The 20,599-nt window shown below is 35.8% G+C and overlaps 3 protein-coding genes across 6 annotated transcripts; 2 read left to right on the top strand and 1 right to left on the bottom strand.

Moving 5' to 3' along the window:
- Nucleotides 1-1,884: 1,884 nt before the first annotated feature.
- On the bottom strand, nucleotides 1,885-6,372 carry LOC306872895 (sialoadhesin-like). Of its 4 annotated transcripts, none has more exons than XM_079421808.1 (10): nucleotides 6,058-6,372; nucleotides 5,456-5,512; nucleotides 4,976-5,329; nucleotides 4,626-4,877; nucleotides 3,915-4,166; nucleotides 3,489-3,731; nucleotides 3,327-3,417; nucleotides 3,189-3,237; nucleotides 2,869-3,101; nucleotides 1,885-2,739 (listed from the first exon to the last, which is right to left on the bottom strand). In XM_079421808.1, the coding sequence occupies exons 1-10, from the start codon at nucleotides 6,203-6,205 to the stop codon at nucleotides 2,676-2,678; spliced, it is 1,743 nt and encodes a 580-aa protein (XP_079277934.1). In that variant the 5' UTR covers nucleotides 6,206-6,372; the 3' UTR covers nucleotides 1,885-2,675. The 4 variants fall into 4 exon arrangements, with proteins under 4 accessions (XP_079277934.1, XP_079277935.1, XP_079277937.1 ...); XM_079421809.1 differs by having other exon boundaries at nucleotides 3,189-3,234; XM_079421811.1 differs by having other exon boundaries at nucleotides 1,885-2,733; nucleotides 3,189-3,234.
- Nucleotides 6,221-11,833, top strand: LOC306872930 (uncharacterized protein). The gene is made up of 7 exons (XM_079421865.1): nucleotides 6,221-6,243; nucleotides 6,750-6,869; nucleotides 6,985-7,347; nucleotides 8,523-8,570; nucleotides 8,653-8,766; nucleotides 11,248-11,291; nucleotides 11,380-11,833. Exons 2-7 carry the CDS (start codon nucleotides 6,839-6,841, stop codon nucleotides 11,632-11,634), a joined length of 855 nt encoding a protein of 284 aa, XP_079277991.1. The 5' UTR covers nucleotides 6,221-6,243; nucleotides 6,750-6,838; the 3' UTR covers nucleotides 11,635-11,833.
- Nucleotides 11,834-12,173: 340 nt separating this feature from the next.
- LOC306872929 (uncharacterized protein) lies at nucleotides 12,174-16,329 on the top strand. Its single transcript, XM_079421864.1, has 7 exons — nucleotides 12,174-12,298; nucleotides 13,146-13,475; nucleotides 13,602-13,634; nucleotides 13,717-13,785; nucleotides 15,222-15,338; nucleotides 15,451-15,494; nucleotides 15,586-16,329. The coding sequence occupies exons 1-7, from the start codon at nucleotides 12,259-12,261 to the stop codon at nucleotides 15,805-15,807; spliced, it is 855 nt and encodes a 284-aa protein (XP_079277990.1). The 5' UTR covers nucleotides 12,174-12,258; the 3' UTR covers nucleotides 15,808-16,329.
- Nucleotides 16,330-20,599: the final 4,270 nt, after the last annotated feature.

Genomic DNA, 20,599 nt, shown 5'->3' with positions numbered 1-20,599 from the left:
CTACCTGGACTATATTCACATATTAACCATATCTTCACACACATATTCACTCTTACCGTGCTCTGGTGAGTCTGACCTCCAGCAGGCGTTAAAGTGACTTCACAGTATTAACACGGATTGTTTTAAAAAGACCATGCAGATAAAACGGTTTCTTCCTCTTTCTTGTGTGCTGCCCACATAAGCAACCATACACAACACACCATGATCCAATGGCATTTATAATTAAATCCAAAATATAAAAAACAAATTGTCCACCACATTGATTGATCAGTGAATCACAGATGTATTGCCATATCCTCCTGAGACCCGGCTATGGAGTTTTTGTCTCTGTAGTGGACATTCTATTTTAGTGAATTTCTCTGAGACCTCACATGTCCTGTACAGAGCACATTCAGGGCTTTATAGAGATACTAAATGATTTGGCAGTTTCACCAGGACCACACACTCTCATAGCTCTTTAAAGATGGCTAAATTTAATTTAGTGAAAAATGTTACATCCTTATGGAAATATGATTATATTTTGTAATTGTCATTTAAATCTGAATAATTTTTCTAATTGTTTGTCATAAAGCAACATCTCAGGAAAATGTTATGGGTTTTCAAATTCAAATATGACTTCCTGTTATGAAACAGGACATCATTTCATACATGTCCACTGTAGAGGACACCGGGACTAAACGCATGTATATTGTGCATTTTGGAAGACATAATTTAATAAGAAAATTATTTATTAATTGTCTTATGAAATATTAGATATTATTATGAAAATCTGGTCATTTATTACTCCCATTATGAAATTGAATTTTTTACACACATACTGCATAAAACAAAATGGTATAGCAAATCAATTTGTTATATATTTTATAACATAGTTGAGAATCATCCTTAAACAAAGTTTAGTATGAAAAAATCCTGAAACCTAAAACATTATTGGTGATTTAAAACAAAATCCCATTGTTTTTGCCTTTTTGATGTCTATTCATGCCATTTTATTTTTAGAAAAAAATAGTCCTAGTGTCCTCTACAGAGGACATAGAAAAAAATGAATGAATAAAATATAAATTTTTCAAAAATATTATTTTAAAAAAAATTTCTTATGGTCTAAACAATGTAATGACATGAAAATATACAAAATTCACAAAACTTTCTTGGGGGGGATCTCAGGAGGATATAGTAGGACATTTTTACAGTTTCACTTGTTTATGCATGTAGCACGACAGAAGAGATGTTCAAGTATAAATCAAATACAAATAAAACTGTGTGTTTATAGTGGCCAGCGTTCCTCCCTGGAATATATATATATATATATATTTTTTTTTTTTTTTATATATATATATATATATATTTTTTTTTTTTTTTTTTTGGAAGGATCTGAATGTCTCTATGTCATCACTTTGACAGACAGACAGACAAGTTCTTCTTTAACATCCTTTTTTTTCAACTTCAGTTTACTGTCAAAAAGAGAAGTGACGTGAAGTGGTGGGCAGTAGAGGTGGGTGGGTAGGACAGGAAATGACCTCATCCAGAATTCCAACCTATGCAATGAATCAGAGCCCACCTACAGTGATTCAACATACAGTATATATCTGATCTAAATAATCAAAATGATGCCTGTGTTCTCCCCAGCTCTACAGCGCCCCACATTTTTCAGATATTAATCTGTGGAGAAGAATGGAACTGCAGCGAACTCTAATCAAGAGACAAGAGACACATTAGCTTTCTATGCATGTGCTGAGTTTACTTTAAACAACATTAGACAGACTACCTACCCTACCTCTGCCTACTTAAGTTTATGTTCAGGAGCCACTACTGGTGATATATTTTTATTAGTATAATAAGGGAAACATTCAAGAAGGAGTCCAATAATTACCCAACACAACAAATCAATCAATAAAAAAATTATTTATTTACAATTAAGCCCAGCAAATCTTAAACAATAGGAAATTAATATGTCATATTTTTAGTTGTTGTGGTTGTCACCACTTTGATTGATCTGTAAATAGCAGATTTATTCAGTAGGAATTATTTACAGTTTCACTTTTGCATGTATTCGAATTGAGGAGATGTTCAGGTATAAGTCAAATAGAAATAAACTGTTTTTTTTTTTTTGTGGCCGTTTCTTGCTGAAACCATTTTCTGAAGAATTTTGAAACGCATGTTGAGTAAGACTGGATGTCGTCACTTTGACCACAGACAGAGAAGTTATTTTTGAACGTCCTTGACAGATTTTCTGTTTGCCTTCAGTTTATTTACTAAAAAAAAAGCTTTTGTCTATGCTCACAAAAGATCCTCAGGGAATGCAACACATCAAACAAAAAGCTTTTATTTTTTATTTATTTTATTTTGGCTTTTTTCTGTTTCCGGCTCATCTGTTTACCTGATTTAAATAATGATGTGTCATCACTGTAATAAGTGAAACGTTGACTTAACTTAAAAAAATTGAGGAAACCCCTTGCCTTAAAATTTTTAAGTAAATAATAATAAAAAAAAGGCAACAGGTTTCCTCATTTTTTTTAAGTTAAGTCAACTTATCACTTTTTACAGTGATAAATTATGTTGAATTGCATGTTAGATTAAGCAGCTGTACTTTCAAGCACATTGTTTAATTCACTTTTTTTTCATATTCAGTCAATATTTGTGGCTTTAGCAGACCAGATTTCATGATGGTCTGTCGTTCATTTGACGTGGCTGTAGATCACAGAGGCCTCTTCCACAGTCTCCACATCTGATCGCCTAAAACTAAATAAAATGAAAACAGAAACACAATGATGTAACGCCTCAGATTACATGATGATAAAGTCATTTTAAAATGTATGTCAGGTTTCTGTGAATAGTGTACTGATGATGACAGAAGTGTTATTTTTGCACCTCATGGCAGCACCAGGCTGGTGAATCCTAATATTGTCATACTGGTTTTCGTTCTCCTCTGCTCTCTTCATCGGTTTGGTTTTGTGATGTTGGACTGTCGCATATTGGATCTCCTCAGCATCTCTGTCTCCATCTCTTCTGGGTGTGCTGGATGAAATTCTGGCATACGGAGTGTCCTCATGAACAGCTGATTCAGACACTTCCCTCTCGGCTACATTAGAGTACAGATCATCCTGAAATGAAAGAAAATTAATTATTGTACATATGAAACCTAGCTAAAAGTACATGAAAATATTTCCTGTCATGTCTGAATTATTTGCCTGGTCTGCTGTGGCATCTTCAGCTTTTGCTCCTCTTCGTTTTCTCCTGCTTTTATGACATTAGTGTAAGTTGTGTTTTAAAGATTTGTTACTAATAATCACAATTCCATCTGCACTGTAATTGAGAATCCATCTTACATTATGAACACGATAATAATGATAATGATGAATAATCCTAGACATGCCACTGTGATTCCCAACCAGACAGGCCAACCCAGACCATGATGCACTGGAAGATGAAAAATATGAGTTACCACTGACTCTCAAAGCTATATACCCCTCATAAAATAAAATCTTCACCTGTGACAGTAACAGCATCTGATCTGAGAGATCCATGTTGATTGTGAGCCTCACAGTAGAAGCGTCCACTCTGTAGTGCACTGAAACTCTGTCCAGATCCAACAGATGAGCTTTGATCCTCCTTAAACCAGCTGAAGTTCAGAGCAGGTGGGTTTGAATCACTGCTGCAGATCAGAGTCACTGAATCTCCCTCCACTATTTCACCAGATCCATTTATAGACACCGAGACGTTCCTGGGTACATCTACACCAGACAAATGAAGTGTTACATTCATGTTTTACGATTGTTAATCCACTCATCTGTTTGATACCAGTTATTGGAACCACCATTAAAGGTGCGTTCACGCCATATCAGAATTCCCAGTCACAATACATTTTACATGACAGAGGATTAAATAGCACAGTTACAGAACCATCATTTACTCACACATGACGTTTAAAGTCACAGTAGAGTATTTATTTATATCTTCATATCTGGACTTGCACTTGTATTCTCCACTGTGATCAGAGCTGATCTTTGAGATCTTGTAGATTCTTCCAGATCCTATAAACATTCCTCCTTTAAACCAGCTGATTTCTGCAGGTGGGTTTGAATCACTGCTGCAGCTCAGAGTCACTGAATCTCCCTCCACTATTTCACCAGATGGACTGATGGACACTGAGACACTCTTTGGAGGATCTAACACAGAAAAACACAAAAACATAAAGTAAATTTGACATCAGACTTATGAATTACACACCATTATTTCACCTGATGGACCGATGAAGATCACAGGATTCAATGGAGGAACTACAAAAAAAGCATTTAAAACAGAATCTCTAAATGAGAAATAAAAATTTGAAATTATTACATGGTTCACGACTGTATAAATTCAGTTTCAAAATATGAACATGTGACCGGCTGGACTTTCCTCAAAATCAAAATCTGATACATTTTGCACACATGGTCTGGGTGTGACTTTGCTTCACAATCAAGCAAATGTACAGCAGCAGAAGATTACCTTCACCTACTGAACCAGCATATGCTGTTTTACTTTTCAACCGGGTGAAAAAATAAAATAAACCAGGCTTGTTTTAAAAGAAAGGCAGGGACAAGTGACTATGGAAGAATATATACTATATACTATACTATACTCACACGTGACACTGAGCTGAACAGCAGGAGAGTAAGTGTAAGTGTGTCCATGTAGAGCACAGTTATATCTGCCTGCATCCTCTCTTCTGACTGACTGCAGCAGGAGTTGATTGTTTCTGTCTCTTCTCTCAGTTAATGGCTGTGAGTTTCTGTACCAGATGAATGTTGCTCTGTCAGTCAGAGCGCAGCTGCTTTTACATGTCAGACGGACATTATGACCCTCTGTCACTCTCTCAGGAGACTCCACCTGAAGATCTGAACACAACACACACATTATATCTAGTGCTGCTGTCAGACACTGATTATTATTCAACATAATGCACAGAAGAAGAGTGAAACCTCATCAAAGTCACCTGTGACAGTAAGATTCACTCCTGGAAAACCAAGCCATTTTCCATCAGGTTTATCAGTTGTGAATCTGAAATAGTACATGTGTTCATCTTTCTGTGTCACATGACTCAGTCTGACGGTGCAGTCCTGCTGTTTATCTCCCAGATACTGAAGCCTCTGACTGTATTCAGGGTCCTTAGACAGATCTGGATACTCTTCATTTTCATCTTTATAATTTCTTATTGTCCAGAATGTTTTCCTGATCTGATAGCTAGTAGGGTATGTATAAGTACAGGGGATTGTCACTGTTGACCCCTGTAGTGCACAGATGTGTGAAGAGTCATAACTCACACCCCAATCATACTGCCCATAAACTCCTGAAACACACATTCACAAAGAAACAATGACAACATCAGTCTGTGAGTCAGACAAGACCATAGAATTTGATAAAACATATCTTCTTAAAGTTTGAAGAGAGGTTTGAAGTTTAAAGAGAAACTCACCTGGAATCATGAGCAGAAACACCAGAGAAAGAGGAGGAGCCATGATCAGTGACATAACTGCAGACAAATAGTTGTGAGGAGGGGGGTTATATGATGTCCAAACTCGATTGATCATAGACAAAGATAAAAGGCTTCTTACCAGTGGCAATCTTCACAAAACTTAACATCTACCAAAGTTTATCATGGGTAGAATGCAAAATGTTTCAATGTTACAAGCATTTCAGTCAAATATAATTTATGCAATATTCCGAACCTCCTGCTGAGAAATCAACCAACAGGCAACAGAAGCCCAATTCCGTGGAAAAAAACACAGACTTTTATTATTATTATTATTATTATTATTGTTGTTGTTGTAGAACATAAGTGTTCTGTTGCTTTAAATTCTCAGTTCCTAGCTGGCCTCTAAGCATGCTCAAGAGTGTGTTGTCATAGATATATTATAAAGCATGTTGACTAAACTCCTGCATCTCAAGCAAAGATACACTTGTATTGATTATTTCCCTTGTCTCACGGCTCGTCATTCAACACTAGAGATATGATGACTAGAGATTAATTAGTTATTTTAGTTACATTATTTATTACTGAACGAGTGTAACGCTTACCGTGTTGTAGTTTCAGCCAACAGATTTCATCAGAGTGAACTGCAAATGCAAGCTGAAACAGTTTTTCTGCTGATTTACTTTTTTTTTCCTTCCTCTTTTTAAAGTCCATTTTAGCGACCTGCCACATAACTAGACCGGAACAAGCCATATGAAACCACTTACAAAAGACTAAGACTTTCTAAATGAGTAGGTACAATTAAAATTCTCTTAAAATTAAAAAACTCTTTAAAGAGGACTGATTTAAAAATGTCTAAATACATAGCAGTGGCTTGCAGGAGACATGAAACGTTCAGTGTAAAAGAGAAACTTCATGTCACCAAGGTCAGATGGTGGCAACACAATGTTTTTTCTCTCGTTAGAAAGAAGAACTTCTTCAATTTTATAGACAGTAAGCTTTTGCACAATAAGATCAAACTAAGTATGTTTAGATGCATAGTCAATAATAATTTAACAGTTATTTGAGGTAGGAACACTGCTTTGCCTTAAATAAAAGAATCAGGTTAATTAAAAATAAAAAGACAGTAAATAAAATTAATACAAATGAATAAATTAAAAACAGTAAACTGTACTGTAAATCAACCAATCATCTAACCTTGAAGATGGCAAGACTTTACCTTTGCTGCCCTGAAGAGGGAGCTGTTTTTCAGATCAGACTGACACTGTGTTTGTGTTTACTTAACCATGTGCATTAGGGAAGTGTAACTCACACACACACACACAATATCCACCTAATATTTGGTGTGAGAACAGGTAGTGTGAGTTGAGGTTGAAGCAGGCAGTCATGAGAACCGCCACGTCCATCAGTTTCTTAGGTACGAGCTATCATAATGTATTAAATGAGAATGGCACTTTTTATTCTTTACTGTGCTTGATTTCATTGATAAACACCAAAATTCAGTTAATTAACTCTGAAATGACATCTGTCAGCAGTTCTTGCTCTTTCAGCGCTGTGGCTGATGGAGAGCTCGCTGGCTGTTAACATCACTGGATCTGTGGGAAGCAACATCTCAGTCTCCTGCAGCTATCCTGAAACCTACCAGAATAACAGCAAGTACTTCTGCCAGATCATCGGCTCGTTTGCTCCAGGAGATCTTCAGTGTGTTCACATCGCCAGACCAGAGACAAGGTCTGAACAAGGGAGACTGGCACTTCTGGATGACACCAGAGCTCATGTTCTTAAAGCAGACATATCTAGACTGGCTCCAGAAGACTTTGGAAAGTACTGGTGTGGTGTAGATATCGCTCTGCTGCCGGATTTCATCTCAGAGATCTGGATAACAGTCACCAAAGGTGAGATACACAGCAGCTGAAGACTCACTGTCTAAACTGAATGTACGAGAATTATACAAAAATTTAACATGACATGCCATTGTAGCGTCCTCAAGGAGAGAGAGAGAAAAAAAATCAAATATAAAGTCAAAGTCAAAATAAATATATTAAATACAAGTAAATACAAAATGAAAGTAAATCAAGTAGACAATTAGAGTATTAATTAGATACATTTAAAAATAAAAATACAACCAAAACATAAAATATCAGACGTTTGACAATAACGATATAAATCAGAACAGTTATTTTTGCTGGACATTTTAGATGGCATTGTAATTTCAGAGGCAGCTTTACTTGCATGCATTTCCAGTGTGCGCTCACAGAAAACTGTCTGTCAGAACAGCGCAATCACTGAAATCTTGTATGTCTTTTTGCGGTTTAACATCACTGTAAACTTTAAACTGGCATAGTTTAAAAATGCATGATCACCATAAACGTTCGTGAAAGTGCAACACTGCAACCTCACGTGAAAGGAACCATGAGAGAGAGAATACAAATAATTTGTCCTGTACAGTTGGAATTGGTCAGGCTGACCTTCTATGATTTAATTAACTTGTATATGGAATTACATCTATGTTTAATTATCCAGGCCTCCTGTGTGATGTCTACACATAATAAAAAGATTTTCAGCATTAATGAACATCAAACCTTATCAATTTGCATGAATGCAGCTGGGAGTCTAACTGTTGGAAAATAATACATTCAAGCTCCATCTAAAGCTATTTAAAACAGCTCCTTTTTAGCCTTTTCACAGTTTATAATACTTACTGTCAACTGAGCCATGATACAATGGACAATTTGTGCTATATAGAGAGATTTGTTAAACAGCAGGACTATTGAAATGATATAGTGAAACCTTAAACCTTAAAAAAAGGGGTTCGATGTCCATTTGTCCATCATGAACACTGATGCAGAACAGTTCTTGAGTAGGCTATGACAGGGGATTTTTGAGGTGCCACTGACTCTCATATTGGTTTCAGATGGGATGTGATACAGCGTGCTCTTCCTCTTACGTGTCTCGTAATGAGTCAGTGTGAGAAGTGAACTCACACACACATATTGGGGTAAATGAATGCCAGCCAAGGTTTTATGTATGAGGATGAACTACACACCTTTCGCTTTTGTTTTCTGTGCAGAACATCCACAAGGGAAAACCACAGACCTGTTCACGGAAGAGCCTGCCGGTGAGATTGCGAAACACACACACACACACATCATGCGGTTTAGCTTTTTTCAGCCAAGTCACTGTCAGCTTTGCATCAACAGAGTCTTACTCGAGGTTTGTGATGATGGTGGCTTTGATGTGTGTTGGTGCCCTGTTTTTCGTGTGTCTGTTCGGTCTGTTTCAAGTGCTCAGACACAACAGCCGCAGTAATGCAGGTAATCAGATCTCTGAATCATCTCAAGCACACCAACACCACGTGATTTATTTGAAACCATATGATCTACAGGCAACACATGCTAACATATCTCACCCTATAAAGAAAGTCACTTTAACAATCATGTTCTTTTGAAGCCCATTGTACTTGAAAGTCTTCAGAGTGAAACAGCTGATATAATGGCGTAATATACATGATCATTTTATGGAAGCAAATATTAAAGGTTTCTTAAATTATGTAAACTTATTTCACTCAAAACCCCTTTGTTCCATAAACATTTTAAGTGAAATGAAGTGTGGCCAAGTATGGTGACCCATGCTCGGAATTTGTGCTCTGCATTTAACCCATCCAAGTGCACACACACACACCCAGAGCAGTGGGCAGAGGCACAGTTGGAGGTTCAGTGCCTTGCTCAAAGGTCTCACCTCAGTCGTGGTATTGAGGGTGGAAAGAACGGTGGTCATTCACTCCCCCCACCTGAGACTCAAACCTGTGACCTTCGGGTTACAAGCCCAACTCTCTAACCATTAGGCCACAACTGCCCAGTGAGGTGATAGTTCACCTACAAATAAAATTGCTATTATTAGTATTATCATTATCATTATTATTATTATTATTGCCCTTATTGAAGTGTTTATTTACACTAAGTGCAAATATCCCGCCTTGTTGGCAGAGGCTATTTACACTAACTCCACCCACCAATGTGTGATTGGATAGTCAACATTACAAAAGACGATCCACACTTATCAGTTCTAGTGGTGCAGATGGTAAAATCTGTATAGTACACATTTTGACACGATCGACCTGGGTTCGAATCCGCCTTTTGGTGAACTTTTTTTCTCCCTTTTCAAATTGTAGATCACATCGGAAAAGCATTTATTTTCAATAAAAATGAAGGGAATAATCAAAAAGTTGAAAATAAAGTATCAGGTAGGGTTAGGGTAGATGTAGGGAGGGCGGGCTTTTTTGTCCCAATAAGGTGGCATCAATTTAATAATTTGAATTAAAATTAAAATTTAGCTCTCAATAAGTTATTGTTACATACTGTTTTATAATGTACTACAATACTGAGATGCAGATAATTGCCACTATTTGCAATAAGTAGTATAAATAACAGAAAATCCGGTAACACTTTAGAATACTGATCTTTTGTTAACGAATAACTACAGAGGAACAAATGACTAATGCACTTTTAACATTGTAGTAACTACTATTACCTAACAAGAACCTCTGATTATTGATTTAGTAAGTAATAGCACTCAGTTGAAGCTGGCTGGTAGTTCACTATTAGCTAATCAGAACTGCTGTATACAGGTTCATAATTAATATGAGTTATGCATAAAGTATAATTAATTCTAAAATGAAGATCATGGTAACCCACTAGTAATGACTCAAGAATGATCAAATCCTAAAGGAACTACTAATTATTTGGATCAGTATTCTAAAGTGAAGATCACAGTAACACACTAGTAATGATTTAAGTGTTACCAAATCTAGCAAAATTAATTACTAACCAAAACCTTAAAAAGTCTACAATGACTTCTGCAATTACTAGGGAGTTATCATGTTATTCACTTTAGAATGATCAAAAACATTAATAACTCCTTTAGGAGGATGTAGTAACACCTGAATAATTACTATCCAATGCTTTACAACACTCTCAAAAGCTTACAATAGTTCCAGATATTACTAGGGAGTTATCATGATCTTTAGAATACTGATCCAAATAATTAATAATTCCTTCTGAAGAATTTGATCATTCTTGAGTCATTACTAGTGGGTTACCATGGCATTTACTTTATAATGAATTATACATTATGTAGTATTCATATTAATTATGAACCTGTATACAGTAGTTCTTAGGGAGGTATGACAAAAATAATAGTTACTGATTAGCTAATAGTGAACTACCACATTCGACTGCACTATTACTTACTAATTCATTAATCAGAGTTTCTTGGTAGTTACTAGTAGTTACTAGAGTGCTAATATTGCATTATTCATGTGTTCTTGTGTAGTTATTCATTAATGATGGAACAGTATTCTAAAGTGTTACCGAAAATCCTGCTATTTTAATATAGTGTATATAGAATCTATAAGCAAATATGCAATTTTCACTTAGTGATATATAATCTATTGCTATTTGCACTTAGTGTAAATAGCCGCTGCCTATTATTATTTTCCATAAAATGATAGCCAGTGGAGTTCAGTGTTATTTTGAACCCTTCTTTTGGTTTGTGCCATCATGAGCTTGTGCCAATGAGATAATTTTAATTTTTAACACTTTTTACACTGTTTGAACATCTTTTTTAGAAGTTTGGTGGGCATAGCATCAAAAATATGTACTTTATATATTTATATGTGCATGTGAAAAACCTGAAAACAAGTACATAGAAGACTACACAACATATATTTATACTATTGCAGGTCATAATGACTGATTTTAATAATAATTAGTCACTTAAAATCTTGTTCTCATCAGGTTTTGTTCTCCACCGCACCAGGACTTTATCAAACCCAGTGCCAGTGAGTACATGAACGTCTGCAGCATATCATATTGTTATTAGCATATAACTTTCTGATTAATCTGATCATATGTATTTCTTTCACACAGAGAAAACACCGTGACCTTCCAGATTTACCCAAAGTTCAAAGTGAAAAAGAGGAACTTCATAGTCCCACAAACCCAGATCATACAAACACAGAAACGGCTGACAGAGACTACTACATCGATGTTGTTTCAGCACAAACAAAAGATCAGATCTACACAGAACTGGACAGCAATAGACAGAGTCAAGTGTATCAGACTCTCACAGCTGATTCCCTTCAAGATCCGATCTATCACACTATCGATCAGACAAAAGACTGAACACTGAATCCTCAGCCAATCAGAATCCTAGTTTCCTTCGACAGCTACAAACAACCACTTTATGTGTAGCTTTCACAAAATCAGCTTAAGATGGTATTTTACCTATTAAATAAATACAGAAATCATGCTCATGTCACAGGTATAGATTTGTGAAGCAGAAGCTGCCTAATAAACTATAGTAAAGTTATAACTTTCACCTCGGTCTGCTCTGCAGTTAAACATCCTTTCATTTGTTTTTAGTAGTTTTTACTTAACATTAATGAATCTTTACAGAAACAAGCAACTGAATGAACCAATGACAAACACATTCAATAGTTAAAACATACAATATAATTTAGTATATTATAGCATGTTCCTGTGCAAACAAGTGTAATATGGAAAAACAACAAATGGCTGCATTTTAGTCATTTTTATATGGTGAAACGTTCACATCGACAGGGAAGTTGGACATATTGAGAAAGTTCAGTAAAATGCATTTGAACTGCCCACTTTGTACAACTAGCTAAAGTCTTAAGTTTGGTTGAGGACTGGTCTTAAATAGTAACAAGGAAGTGAGAGAAAGCCTGCCAGGCAGATTCGGTTTTATTGTCTGCACACACCAGAATCAATTCAAAACCAGTCGGCATGAGGAAAGCAGGAGTCGTTTGTTTCTGCATCTGTACAGGTGAGTTGTAGCGATCACTTTACTATAAAACAGCAGCATCTTGATTTCAGACTCGAATTGCTTAAGTTTCAGCATCAGTGCTGGGGAAACTGTCTAGCTTGTCAAGATCGGCATAGACTAGTCCTCATTCAAGTTACTTAAAAGTAAAGCTACAAATGACCTTATCTACTAATAGACTGAATTACTTTTATTGCTATAATATATTGAAAAAAAAAAAACACCAACAAAAACAAACAAACAAGGATCTAATATAGGGCGACAGCACTAAAAACCATTTGAACAGATCAATTTACTCTAACTATTGCCATTAAAAATAGCTAAGTCTCTTTATTTGAACAGTAAATTATTATTATTACATCATTAAATATACACACAATTTTATGAACATTTAAATATTAAAATATTATTTTGCATATTGCTTTAAAAATACTTAAAACCTTTTAGTTTGGCTCTTTCTTTGAAATGTATAATCCGAACAAACAGATTCAGTAAAAAGACTGATTCGTATGACAGAAAAATAAATAAATAAATAAATAAAGTTTTAAAATCCAGATATTTTCACATCAGTTTGCTTTGCTGTAAAACTTTATATAGTGGAATAACAAAAGTGGTATATTTAGTCACTTGTTGGAAAAAGTGGATTAACTTGGCTTAAAAGTGCATTAATGTCTAGGCTAATTGTGTTATTAATTGCTAGATATTCTGCAAAGGGTCATCTTTGTTTTAAATTTGCCACTTGTTGGAAATAAGTAACATCAACTGCTGCTTATCAGCTTTATGCCTATATATATTACATGAATCATAACTGAATAGCTACTTTTTAAATGTCATTTAACATCATTTCCAGCCTGTCTATTGGATACTAGCTGTGCTAAAATTGGATATGAAGGAAAATACGTAACTTTTAAAGCCATTTATCCACCGGACTATGACACAAACACCAAGTACTTTGGCAAAACTGATGGTTTCTTCTTCGAGAAACTGGTTCAGGCGTCTCATCCCAACCGGTGGGCAAAACAGGGGCGATTCGCTTTATTCGACAACACGTCCACGCACATCCTTACCGCCACCATCTTCGGATTGGTCATGGAGGATTCTGGCAATTATTCGTTCGGCGTGGATATTAAACTGTTGCCTGATCTGATTGGTGATGAAATACAGCTGACTGTCATTAGAGGTGAGCATCCTTTAACATGTTTTTACAGGCTATAAGGTCTATTTTTCACACAAACATGACTGAATGCAGAAGTGAATGTGGCTGAAGGAACGAATCTCAATGGTTTATTGTTCCTTCTCTGCGCAGGTGAACCACAGAGACCCACAGCTTCAGCAAAAGGTATAACTGAAATGCAGGATCAATCATACAAAAGCTGCTTATACAATATAATAATTATCTCTGTTCAAATGTTGTGTTTTAGTGATTGTCCACAGCACAAGCAGTCCTGTAAATATCACAGCACAGAACTGGGACAAGACTAGAGATCAGGGTGAACTGTCTGACCTTTGTACAGTCTATCAATTATTAATTCATTAATTCTTCCTGCCATTTATTCATGCATATATTGCTCGTTCGGTCTATCATTTGTTCATTCATTCTGTCATTTGCTTTGTCTGTCTTTCGCTCATTGTTTTTTATTTATTTGTTTCATTTAGAGCTACCCCCTAGTCGAATAACCGGCTTGGTCGACCAAATTATTATTAGTCGCTTAGTCTCAGAAAAAAATTAAAATAAATAAAAATCCACATTGGTGAAGTCACAGAGATCGTTAAGGGCTGGTCTGGTAATACAGACACTCGCGTATCATTCATCCACCACAAATATGGCTTATCATCTGAAATATGTTAGTAGCAGAACCTTTACATGGCCAGTTAACATGACGTTAATCTAGAAATATGTGCGCTATAGTGTCTGTGTGGAGTGTGGAAACTGAACAGTAATGCACTCACTGCAGGACAGATGGAGGCTCACTTAAAATCTCTTAAAATACGCCGTCATTTTTGGTCATACAGATAAGAGTAATACATCTTTCGAATGTGTAAAGACTCTACCTTTATTTAAGTGCATTCACAATAACAACAAAACATGGCGCTTTTGCAAAATAATGAAAGCAAACAGGATGCGCTTTCTGCCGTCTCTGTCTCTGTGAACTTTAGTGCAAAGCTCCAAAACTACTTACATAAGAGATATGAAATTATATCTATAGAGAGCGAAATCTCTACTTTTAATAAACCAATTCAAATAGAAAGCACATCAGATTATGTAATCCATATGAAACATGCATAGAGGTGCATCCACTACTGCGGAGATGACGAGCCGGCCGATAATAGTTATCGACTACAGAAAAGCACCAGTTTATCAATGGATTATTAAAATGTTAATGCAGCCTCCTAGCTGTTTTTCACTGAAACATTCATAATCATTAGCTACTTCTGCCGGTGTGCTGTGGCATGCTTTATGTGTGCACTTGAGCGCTTATTAGGTACATTATAATGATTTACATGGTTTATTAATAAACGTGCGATTAGTCGACTAATGCTTAAAATAAAGACTACTAGTCGATCAGACAAATCTTTAGTCGAGGGCAGCCCTGGTTTCATTCATTCAATCCATTTTTATTCTCTCTGTTTATTCATTCTTAGACCATTCATTTGTTGTTTGGTTCATACTGTTTATTGCACACAGACTGAACGAGTAACTGACAGAGAGACTGTCTCTTGTTCATTCATTCTTTTGTTTGTTCTGTTTGTTTGATCTTATCGTTCTGTTGTTCTATAACATGTTATTGTTCTTAATACCGTCTTACAGAACTGTCTCTGTTCATATGTTGCTATCTGACTCTCAGTTTCCTTTCACTCTTTGTTTCTGTCGTTCACATAAACTCATGTTTTTAGCAGCTGTGTCAGATTGTATCTTTTTCCACAGAATCTTACAGCAGGTTGGTGACAGTCTTGAGTTTGGTGTGTGTTTGCACACTTCTGGTTGTGTGTCCATTCGTTCTGCTTAAAGTTAAAAAATGGGCTCCCTCCTGCAAGCTGTCCGGTGAGATGACTGCATAAGACTTCCTCTTTTCTACACAATCTTCACTCATAGCTTTAACATTAATCATGCAACAATTAATACATGCACCCCCCCCCCCCCCCCCCCCCCACAGTTTCTGTGTCCTATCACACCAGGAAGACATCAGCTCAAGTTGCTGTAAGTCTGTAATCGATGGTATCACACATTAATAGGGATGCTGATAAAGCTAACTAATGTCTTTACTGATATGAAAGCTTCATTTTTACAGGACGAATATGTGGAAATGAGTTCAGTCGTCCTTACAAACTCACCCATGACTCAAAGGGATAAAGATTCAGTTTTCGAGGACTTTCACAGGCCTGCAAACACAGAACCAGCACCCAGCACAGATGCCTGCTACGTAGATCTCGCACAAATAGATTTGGATCAGATCTACACAAAAATTAAGCCTGATTTTGTTCAAGAGTCAGTTTATCAGAGTATTGATTAAACTACTGACTGACCACAGATGGCTCATTAACAGCCAATTAAAAATGACATCTTCCTCACGTTTTTCCTGAAGCTATTTTGCAGGAACACTTTACAATAAGGTTCATTATGTTAACATTAGTTAACATGACATAATGAAAAATACTTCTAAAGCATTTATTAACATTAACATTTACTAAGCAATGCTCTTCTTAGCAATGCATATTACTAAGCAAAAATTAAGTTTTGACATTTTCAAAACGGTAGGACATTTACTAAATATCTTCATGGAACATGATCTTTACTTAATATCCAATGATATTTGGCATAACAAATAGATAATTTATTAATACAAATATGTCTGTGCTACTGATGACTGGTTTTGTTCTCCAGGGTCACATACAGTATACTGTAACACATGTATTTCCCATTGTTAATTAATGCATTAACTAACATTAACTAATTGAACCTTATTATATAATGTTATCAGTTGTCATCAGTTTGTTGTGTTGAATTCATCAATAAAGTAAAATCTTTGAGTCGTTGTCTTGAATAAATAAATGTCTCTGGATGAGAATGCAGATGTTAATTAACAGTATTGAGACTCAGTGATGGTATAAATGTGTCTGTGAGTTTAGTGTGACTACATGTCATGTTACATCACTATTGCATCACTGCAGATGTCTCAAGAGGATGTCGAGACTAAAAGAGAAATAAATACTTTGTCGTACCACGCAGGAGGAAGGTGTCTTTTCAGCATGTGGATTTTTCTTGTTTTCCTCTCCCACATCTCCACAGGTGAGTTAGCATTCACTTACTCTTAGTAAGGACATGAGTAACTAAAGACTGAGGCATGATGATATTTAATATGAATGATATTTGGGCTCACTTGAGTTATATATTCAGTTGATCATGTGATGTCACATCCTGTTTTCACTCTTAATTTCCAGTAGTGTCTCTGAATCCTCAAACTGCTCCAGTGGGAGAAAGCATCACATTTCCTAGCTGATGGAAACATCACATATTTCTGCAGAAACTCTTGTGTGGGTGATAATATTCTCGTTCGATCTGAGACAGGAGAGAATCCGACTCACACAGGTAGATAGACTCTGTTTGATGAAGGATCAGACTTCACCGTGACTATCGCTGACTCTGACACTTACATCTGTGCAGTAGACAGATTTTTTTAAAGACACTTACAACTATGTATCTCTACATGTGATTGAAGGTAAGTTATGCACTGAATATGCGAGTCTTATGGGACTTTGTTTCATATCAGCCATCTAAGCTAATGGATAGTTGAAGCTGGATTGATGGTGTTTGTGGTTACGGTGTTCTGGAGTGGTAGAGAGCAGAAATGTGACTTGTATTGTTAGTGAAGGCACATTAATTTTTCTGTAAAAATGTACAATTAGAGTTGTTTAAATAACCTTTTTTAGAGGCATAACATCTTTCTGGGAAGATGCACATATAGTTTACTGTTACTGAAGTATTTCTGAAAAAAAAAAAACAATAAAACATCAACATCTGATCCTCTGTAATTCTCAATAACAGCAGGTGTTCATCACTAATTCACAATCATCATTTAATTAGTCACTTAATTATCTCTTTAACTTTAACTCTTTGAGGACTTGGGATTTGACTTGAGACTTGCTTGTGTCTTGAAAGGAATGTCTTGGCTCCTCCTCTGGTGAAATCAGCTGCTGAGTTCATGGGTGGAATAAACATATGGCAGGACTTTTACTTTCTGACCCCTGGACTATCCACCTCTGTCTGTAATATATCTGCTTGTTTTACACTCTTTGGCCACCAGGTGATATTGTGAGCAAATGAAGCCTCCAGAAATTAACCCTTTTGTGAACCACTTGACTGAAAAGCTTAATGCTTCATGAAGCTTCATTTCATCATCACAACATTCATCCAAATCATCCAACCCAATTGATCCCCATTCCAATCAATCAATCAATCAGTCAATCCATCTAACCCAATACATCCAACCTAATCCATTCCCATTCAAATCCAATGTAATATCATTAATTCATTAATTTATACATTTCTTTTTTTAGAGAAGATGTAGGCATAACAGGTAATTGTCAATCTTCCCAATCTCAACCTAACCCGATCCATCCCCATCTCAAACCATCTTAAAATCATACATTCATTCATATATTTCTTTTTAGAGAAGATATAGCAGACGTAACAGCCAATTGTCATCTATCCCAATCCATACTTCTGTCCATCCATCCCCCATCCTAACTTAATCTATCCATCCCAATCAACCCATCCAATCCAATCAAATCCAATCCATCAATCTAATTTAATCAATCCATCCAAACTAATCTATTGCCAATGCAATCCATCCCCAAACTATATATCTAACCCAGTCCATCCCTGTCCTTGTCTATCCATCCAACTCAGTCCATCCCCATCCCAATCCATCTCGAAATCATGTTTATTAATTTATATATTTCTTTTTAGAGAATAAGAGAACATCAGTGATGAGGCTGTCGACACTTCACCAAAAACCATGAGCAGATCAGCACTGTTTGGTAAATGAGATTTACACAGTTTGTTTGTTTGTGTGTGTGTGTCAGATAAGAAAGAAAGAAAAGTTTAATTTGGGTGCTGGTTTCTGTCCTCAGATCCTATGATTCATGTTGGTGCTGGTCTTGGTGTTCTGGTGCAGATTTTTACAGTCATCCTCTTCATATTTATCAAACTAAAACATAAGCAGAAGAGACGCTCTGCCAGTTTGACTTCATCTGATTGTCTGATTTATACCACAGCAAATGTCACTGCACAAACAGACAGTCTGAACTATTCCTCTGTGCAGTTTATCAAAGAACCCAACTGCAGTGAAAGACGTTTGAAATGAACCCGAATGAACAAGTAAACACTTTATTCATCTGCTCGAACTCAACACCAGTCAGACATCACTGATCCAAACTCAATAATCTATTCCATTGTTCATAAAGGACAGTAGATGAGGTCGATTTGACAAGTGCACTTTTAATTTATAGTTCAAATGTATTTCTGTTGTTGTCAGTGCTTTACTGCAGAGGTTCTCAGCTCTGGCCCTCGAGGCATGTTCCTGCAGAGTTTAGCTCCAACCTTGATCAAACTCACCTGCCTGTAACTTTCTAGCAATCCTGAAGCCCTTGATTAACTTGTTCAGGTGTGTTTGATTAGGGTTGGAGCTAAAATCTGCAGGGAAGTGGACCTCGAGGGCAAGAGTTGAGAAACCTTGCTATACTGAATACAGGACAGAGGTGTTTGCTAGAAACTTTCACATGTCTACATTAATACGTTTATACAGAGCAAGTGAGCTAAATGTTATTAAGATTATGAGTCAGTGTATATGGCATTTCCCCACACTCAGATACAGGGTATTTAAAGATGAGGTTTGTCATTTTTGGATACTAAAGTACTTTCACGTCCTGTTATTGTGCCGAAGTAAACCATACGTCGTCTTATGTTTTTCATAAGTGATCAAAATATGTATTTTTCCAAGTTGGAGAACTGTAAATAGACTAAGGAGTAAACCCCAAAGGGTAATTATTAGTAAATATTAAATTCTTATATGATTTATGATTCTAAATCTTGAGTTACTTTTACCTTTATGGTGAAAAATCATGGTTACAGCATTATATAATAACTACTGGGATTTAATGCTGTAATAATGACTTTTCACCCCTTTTCACCATCTGAAATCATTAAAAACCTTTGAACAATTATTAAAACTTTTGAATTAAAATATTTTTTTAATATATCTTCATTGTATTATATATAAGTGCTCTCTTGGCAGGTCTTCCAGCCAGTTCTATCAAACCTTTATAATTGATACAGAACTCTATTAATGCAGCAAGATTAATTTTGAATGAGCCAAAACACACCTCTATTCATCAATTTGCACTGGCTACCATTAGCTGCTCGCATAAAAATCAAGGCATTGATGTTTGCCTACAAAACCCCTTTACCTAATGCATTACTTCAGACTTATGTGCCTCTAGATGCTTATGTTCTGCAAGTGAACGTCGCTTTATTGTTCATCCCAAAGAGGCACAAAATCACTTTCACAGACTTTTACATGAAATGCTGCCCAACTCAATCCGAGTCCTTAGCCATCTTCAAGAATCGGCTAAAAACACATCTCTTCCATCTTAATTTGACCCTCTAACTCTAGCACTCTCTATTGTATTGTTTAAAATAAATAAATAAAAACGTGTCCCTTTTAGACGCGCACTCTATTAATTTACTGCTTGTTCTCTTTAAAAGAAAAAAAAAATATATTAAAATTCAGTATACATTATTATAAATTTATTATACATTTAACAAAACAAAAAGGCCTCTAACACTAGCTTGTTCTATTATTTTTCTATTGTATCTGTTTTATTTTCATTTATTATATAAAAAAACAAAAAAACAACCTGTAACGTATAATGCATTAAAGGGTTACTCCACCCCATAATGAAAATTGTGTCCTTAATCACTTACCCCCATGTCGTTCCAAACCCGTAAAAGCTTTGTTTGTCACAAATTAAGATATTTTGGATGAAAACCAGGAGGGTTGTTACTGTCCCACTGACTGCCAAGTAAATTGCATTGTCAAGGTCCATAAAAGTATGAAAAGTATCATCAGAATAGTCCATCAGTGGTTCAATCTGAATTTAATGAAGCGACGAGAACGTTTTGTGTGTGTGTGTGTGTGTGTGTGTGTGTGTAATTGTCAAGCACAAGAAATAAAACAAGAGTCTTTCAAACAGTTAAATTTTAAGATAAATTATATCATTCAAAGCGTTATAATTGTGTAATAA

The sequence above is a fragment of the Barbus barbus genome (genome assembly GCF_936440315.1).
Source record: "Barbus barbus genome assembly, chromosome: 7".
NCBI lineage: Eukaryota > Metazoa > Chordata > Actinopteri > Cypriniformes > Cyprinidae > Barbus > Barbus barbus.
The sequence above is the reverse complement of the archived record's forward strand: the minus strand, read 5'-3'. Positions and strand labels throughout refer to the sequence as shown.

What these genes read in the sequence shown, in the direction of transcription:
- LOC306872895 (XM_079421808.1), bottom strand. Translation starts at nt 6,205, where the DNA reads ATGGCTTGTTCCGGTCTAGTTATGTGGCAGGTCGCTAAAATGGACTTT. An exon ending in GTTTCTGCTCATGATTCCAG is followed by an intron (nt 5,330 to 5,455) that starts GTGAGTTTCTCT and finishes TGTGTGTTTCAG; the next exon opens with GAGTTTATGGGCAGTATGAT. An exon ending in TGTGACTTTAAACGTCATGT is followed by an intron (nt 3,732 to 3,914) that starts GTGAGTAAATGA and finishes TGTCTGGTGTAG; the next exon opens with ATGTACCCAGGAACGTCTCG.
- LOC306872930 (XM_079421865.1), top strand. Translation starts at nt 6,839, where the DNA reads ATGAGAACCGCCACGTCCATCAGTTTCTTAG. An exon ending in CAACAGCCGCAGTAATGCAG is followed by an intron (nt 8,767 to 11,247) that starts GTAATCAGATCT and finishes TGTTCTCATCAG; the next exon opens with GTTTTGTTCTCCACCGCACC. An exon ending in CTTTATCAAACCCAGTGCCA is followed by an intron (nt 11,292 to 11,379) that starts GTGAGTACATGA and finishes TCTTTCACACAG; the next exon opens with AGAAAACACCGTGACCTTCC.
- LOC306872929 (XM_079421864.1), top strand. Translation starts at nt 12,259, where the DNA reads ATGAGGAAAGCAGGAGTCGTTTGTTTCTGCATCTGTACAG. An exon ending in ACAGCTGACTGTCATTAGAG is followed by an intron (nt 13,476 to 13,601) that starts GTGAGCATCCTT and finishes TTCTCTGCGCAG; the next exon opens with GTGAACCACAGAGACCCACA. An exon ending in GGACAAGACTAGAGATCAGG is followed by an intron (nt 13,786 to 15,221) that starts GTGAACTGTCTG and finishes CTTTTTCCACAG; the next exon opens with AATCTTACAGCAGGTTGGTG.